We start from the raw sequence: 6,758 nt of genomic DNA, 5'->3' as shown, positions 1-6,758 counted from the left end.
TATATATATATCCTGGAATACATGGTTTCTGATAGATTAAAATTCTTATAATTCTCTGTTTCCTATTCCCTACTATTCCTTAGTATTCCTTTGATTGTACAATTCCTAGAGGTTTCACAGCTTTGATTGTGGAAAATAGTAACGATGAATATAGTAGAATCATTGTTTTCTACTAATTTTCAATATATATAGTTTTGCGTTACTTGCACTCTAATTTATTTCAAAATTGTATTAAAAAATTCTTCAATTTTACCTGCAATTTTGAACAAAAATGTTTGAAAAATTCGGGAATTCTTAAAGAATTCCTTTAAAAGATTTCAATACCTTCTGTATTATTTTGTAATATTTATAATGCATTTATCAATATTGTAAATGCCCATCTAAATGAATTATCAAAAAGTTTCATTGTATATCACTTTTTTAATAATCAATATTTTTCTATTTTAGTCACATATAATTAATTTGTTAATTTGTTTTTATATATATGAATAAATGAGAATTATTGAAACCTTTTTTAAATTTATTTTTCTGAATTTACAATTTATAAATACACACGAAGTTTGAAAAGATTAATATAACGCAACACACTTGATGAATCCATTATTGAAATAAAAAAAGTTATATTTAAAATTTGCAAACGTATGATGCTTTTTACATCTTTTTATTCATAAAATCAAATTTTATGTTAAAACAACATCACGTGTAATCATTTATTTGTAAGTATATATCTATCTCTATATTTGTAAGGCTATATCTATCTCTATATTTTCAAAAAAATAGAACATAATCCTTATTACATAATTAATAATCAATTATTTTAGAAATAATTTATTAATATTAACTCTCTAATATAAAAGACGACAGTACATGTAATTCTAATGCAATAAAAATAATTAAAAACTTCAGAGTAAAATTACTTCTTTAATATTATCTAACGTAAAAATATTCACCAAGTTTGACATAATTGAAAGCTATCTTTGTTGTATTCTCATTTGAAATTTCTTGATCACAATAATATTTAATGATCACAATAATCACATATATAATATCAACGTCGTTAGAATTTGATAATCTATTTATAATATGTTTTATGAAAATTTTATATAATAACACATCTGTAAACAAAATAAATAATGGTGATCTTATAATCTCCCTGAAATTATACAGACATTTTGGAACAGGAAACTAACAGGGTTGAAAAAGTAATTATAAAAATAATTATAAGTTACTTTACAAGTTACTTATAAAATAACTATTCCAATCTTTAATCACATAGAAATATTCACGTCTAATATAAAAATGTAGAAAATCTTCATTTCTCGACGTGCAAGGAAACTATGATTTTTCTTTCATTAAAATACCAATAACACACTGAATTTTTTATAAATCAGATAAATTTTATATTTTTCACAATCATGATAAAATTTCTTATGTAACACACAGTAATACTACATATCCAATGTATATCCTATAAAAGCTTCAATAAGAGAGAAATCCTTGTCTTTATATTCTTGTGTTTACATTTTAAAATTTACTTTGAATACAGTCATTATGCCTTATATTCGTGACGTTAATGTAAAAAGAATCTTTTTATATTACATAATTAGTTATTTACATAATTAGTTATGAATTCTCTTGTGCAATTTGACATCGTTCAAAGGTAACTGCAAGATTTTACAGACACTAAAACAACTTATTTAAATATAGGAGTAAAAATTAATTTCCTAATTGATTTTTGAAAAAGATCATCATGTTTGTTACGTTATAACATCCATGCATAATTTTTTATTACTAAAATAATTATTTAAAAGTTAAATAAGACTTGATATGTAAAAAAGAAACTAAAAACACGAAAGAGAAAAATGTAAATATAAAGTCCAAAAGTTTCAACTTAAGGATATGAAAAAAGTTTAAAATAAAACATTTTTATTTTTTAATACATTCATCTTTTACATCAACGTATTTTTTTTTAGAAAAATGAATTAATTTTTCTATATCATATTTAAAAAAATATTCTGAATTTTTGTCATTAAAATTATTCAACACTGCGGAGACTTTTATTATTTATATACTTCTTTATTGATAAATTTTTCTCCATACGAACTGAATTTTAATTTTAAAAATAAAAAATAAAAAAATAATCACTAGATAATAATTTTTATTTTCAAAATTGAAGTCCAATTTGCGCGGAAAAATATTTACTATTAATGAAAAGTTTAGTTAGTTTAGTTAATCCTACAATTAAATTATTTTAAGGACAAAAAATATTTTTCATTGCTTTACAAAAATCAAATCATCGTTCTATTAAAATACATAACAATATATAATTAATATTGAAAAATAGGAAAGGATTGTCTCAGTTTTATCATCTTTTATATCCTTGCAGACCGGAAATTTTGAAACTTATTATGTAAGTATGTCATGTAAAAATTAACGACTTTAAAAAATTAACAAAAAATTTATGTATTTTATTTTTCCTCTATTTAGCATGTTTGATGCACACAAAAGTTCAGAAATCACATACTTTATGTATTTTTCACACTTATAATCACATACAGTAACAGAATACATAATATAATATTATTTATGTCACTATTACTCATAATATGATAAAAAGAGACAACTATCATTTAATCAGTTATCATTTTTTAAATTATAAATTCATAAATATTTCAAATTGTTCAGCATATTTAGGAGAAAAATAATAAATTTTGCTGACAATAATTTATTATCAAATAAGAGATTCTAGATATATCATTGATCAAATATACGGTTAATATTAATAGTAATTAACCGCGTAGTAGATATTTATTAAAAAAATGATAGGGGGAAATAATAGTTCAAGAGTTTATTAATTTGAGATTTAATTATATATAATTAAATTATTTTTCAGTCTAAAGAGTATTCATTATATTCAATATAAATTTTGCTGACAATAATTTATTATCAAATAAGAGATTCTAGATATATCATTGATCAAATATACGGTTAGTATTAATAGTAATTAATCGCGTAGTTAGATATTTATTAAAAAAATGATAGGGGGAAATAATAGTTCAAGAGTTTATTAATTTGAGATTTAATTATATATAATTAAATTATTTTTCAGTCTAAAGAGTATTCATTATATTCAATATAAATTTTGCTGACAATAATTTATTATCAAATAAGAGATTCTAGATATATCATTGATCAAATATACGGTTAGTATTAATAGTAATTAATCGCGTAGTTAGATATTTATTAAAAAAATGATAGGGGGAAATAATAGTTCAAGAGTTTATTAATTTGAGATTTAATTATATATAATTAAATTATTTTTCAATCTAAAGAGTATTCATTATATTCAATATAAAGGCCAATAATTAAAATAAGTAGAAATATAAATGAGTAAAAAATAATAAATGAATTAAAATTTATTTTAAAGTCATCACTTTTTTTAGAAACGACACGTAATAAACATAGTTTAGTTTGAATTTATACGAAATAAGTAATGGCGATCTACGAAATCGCTGAAGTAGTCATATAAAAACTTTTTTTTTAACTTACTCGATAAAGTATTCATGGTTTTCATCACAGAATTCATAGTTTTAGAAACAAGTCACACAGGAACAGACACGAAAAAAGTCACGTGACTATGAGTGCCAGCAGATTTCTTGCCGATTTCTTTCGATAGTCTCGTCACTTCACCAGCGGAACCTCGACTGAGCGTCGGATTTGTCTTGCATGTGCGTACCACGTGCAATCAGGCAAACGTAAATGCTTACGAGGCAATTATGAAGTGCCCTCGAAGATAGATAAATCGATCATCCAATCATTTTCCATAAAATTCAATTCTTTCATTATTTCAAGAATATTTAATTCAGTAGAGCGCAGGTAGAAAAAAATTATATGGATTTAGCTATAATAACAACAAATTTTATCTAATCTAAATGACATAGCAAACATAAACATGATTTTAAATGTGAATCTGTAAGTTTAAGATAACTTGATCATTGATATAGTAAGGATTTTTATCTGAGTAGATATTTTTATATAATATCTAAATGATTACAAACGCCATTTTGAAATTATTACAAAATTTGCCTATTACAAACAACACATTTTTTTACTTCTACTTTAATTTTTCAGCATATTCCTCGGCAATCTATTGAATATAAAGATAAGTTTTTACTAAGTTTTGATAATCGTGGATCATTACGCTAAGTATCATAAACAAGTAATAAAGTTTTCTTTATCAGCGAATCTGATTACATAATCGTACATTCTCTTGTGTGAGAATGTTGCTGTTATTTAAATATTTTGTTTACAATTAAAAGTCGCGTGTAGATTCTATTTACACAAATGCAATGCATGTGTAATATATACTGGAGAATATGGCACATTGCATAATGATTTTGATGACTCAATTCCATTCTTATACATCATAATGTATGCAATACAAGTTGCTAAACTTAGCTAAATCTCTTGCAATTACATATACATACAGTAAAACACTATTTCCATAATAGAGAAATTCTGTCAACAGAGCAAGCGACCAATGTAACTGAAATCAACGAAGCGTTTATCTGAGAACTAATCCAATCTCGAGCATCATCGGGATATTGTATTTTATTATAAGACCTGTTCTTTTTAGCTTTTTTGTATGGTTCATTTTTTTTCTCTTTTTTTCTTTAACAGAGAAGATGAATCGTGTAAGAAGTTCAGATAAAAATAACAGACCTACTAGTTACATATATTGTACATTATTATTGTGTCTTTACTATAGTTATTATTATATATATATTATAATTTATGTGGAAATGTGACGTTCAAGATGACGCACAATGATGCAAAAAGTAAAATCTTTGAACTAGAATCTAATTCTAAAGAGTAAACTCACACTCTTAAAAATTGAGGATTGAGCCACTCTTCTTTCAACAATGATTCAATTGTCACTCTTTAGAATTAAATTCCGCTCCAAAGATTTTAGAGAATTATAGAAACAGAATAATGCAAAAAGTAAGACTCATTCTCTTAAAAATTATGAAAAAGATATATTAAAGGTATGTATTGTTTCACAAAAGAACTTAGAAGAAATAAGAAAATATTCACAAGATGTTAAAATAATAGTGATAATTTATTTATTATTATCAAATTATAAAATTTAGAGAAACATTATTCGTTTGTTATTATGCACGTATAAAAATAGTAGATACTACGCACAAATCATGCATGCAAAAATATTCGTATTGTGTTATAAATCTCATGATAACGATGATTGGTAAATCAATGAACTACTAGGCAATAAAAAGTCGATGAGTACGCAGTTTTTAAATATAGCGATGTAATATATTTCCGTACTTCTATTTCCTGAACGACTTCCAATTGATAGCAATCGATTTCATTACATGCGAATTATCTACTTGATTTTTCAATTAGAAGTTCAAGATCTCTACAATGCGCAATGATTTGATCGATGTTTATGATACTTAACTATTGAATTTGAAAATGATTCATGCAAGATTATTTTAAATCCGATTGTTTTATTTCATTACTTCTAATACTTATGTTACCTGTTTTTGTTAAGTTAATAATTTTGTTATCCAGTTTATTCGGTGGGAAGAAATGCATTTCTGCCGACTAATAAAACAAAATTGTCTCAATCAAGCCATCTTTTCGCAACAGCAGTGAATCGTTTATTATCATTTAATATCATTTTATCGATGATAATGAGATTTATCAATCATCAAGAAGGTACATTTCTATCTTTAAACACATAATTGATAAAATAAAAAATTGCCACTATGATTCTTTAATCTTTTCCGATATAAACGTTTTCTGAAGATTAAGATTATCGGAATTTAATATTACACTTTAGATTACAATAATGTTCTGTTGAAACTTTAACATTATGTGCGAAGGTTAGAAGTACGATATCGGATCGTGAGAGAATTTTGAAAGTTAAATTCCTTGTTGACTTACTTGAGATGCACATAAAATATAGCGATCGTGACATAGTAAGACTAAAGAATGACTTTAAATTTAGCAAGATGCCTATTTCCTTTTATCTGTAATACAATTTGGATTTCATTTATCTATTCATTCCTTATCTATCGCTGTATTCCAAGAATGTAAGAAGAAATTCAGTAATAATAGGAATAACAATATTTACAAAACAATCACTTTGTAAGATAATCGATAAAAAAATTTATAATCGTTTTATTATGTTTATGAAAAAATTTATTTAAAATTTTATGCTTATTTATTACTTTAAAAATTAATTAAAATAATATTATGAATTTATAATAATCGCATTTCTAATGATCCGACTCACTGATTTTAATAATACATTCTTATATAATAATACAAAGGAAAACGTAAAATCATCATAATTATAAAGTTTATAAATGATGAAGAATGTAGAATACATAATTGCATTTATGCAATATATTTCTTTACATATGCACGGGCAAATGACGCGGACCTACTTTTCAAGGCAGTTCGGAATGAATTAAATTAACTCACGGCTGCGAAACACTGTAAATAAATTATGTCAAAATTTAGAGTAGCCAAGCTGTTCTCTGCTTTCGAGATGCTAGTTTCAGTATATAAGAAATTTAGGTCATTCTTTTACTATATTCTCTATCTTTCAATATCACTTTTAAAGTCTCAAAATACGATAGTTCTCTTTTAATTAAGATAATAATTTTTTCAAAAATATCTAAAAAATTGTGTTAACCGACAAAACAATAATAATAGTATCATAAATAATAATC

At 24.2% G+C, this 6,758-nt stretch overlaps 1 protein-coding gene across 1 annotated transcript in view; it reads right to left on the bottom strand.

Annotated features, from left to right (window-relative positions):
* The window catches only part of LOC108686977 (glucose-6-phosphate 1-dehydrogenase), a 7,407-nt gene extending 3,696 nt beyond the window's left edge, over window positions 1-3,711 (bottom strand). The window contains exon 1 of the mRNA XM_018192512.1: window positions 3,550-3,711. Coding sequence (XP_018048001.1) covers window positions 3,550-3,586 — 37 coding nt within the window. The 5' untranslated portion in view covers window positions 3,587-3,711. The remainder of the gene's footprint in view (window positions 1-3,549) is intronic.
* Window positions 3,712-6,758: the final 3,047 nt, after the last annotated feature.

The sequence above is a fragment of the Atta colombica genome, unplaced genomic scaffold, assembly GCF_001594045.1.
Source record: "Atta colombica isolate Treedump-2 unplaced genomic scaffold, Acol1.0 scaffold198, whole genome shotgun sequence".
Taxonomy (NCBI): Eukaryota; Metazoa; Arthropoda; class Insecta; order Hymenoptera; family Formicidae; genus Atta; species Atta colombica.
The sequence above is the reverse complement of the archived record's forward strand: the minus strand, read 5'-3'. Positions and strand labels throughout refer to the sequence as shown.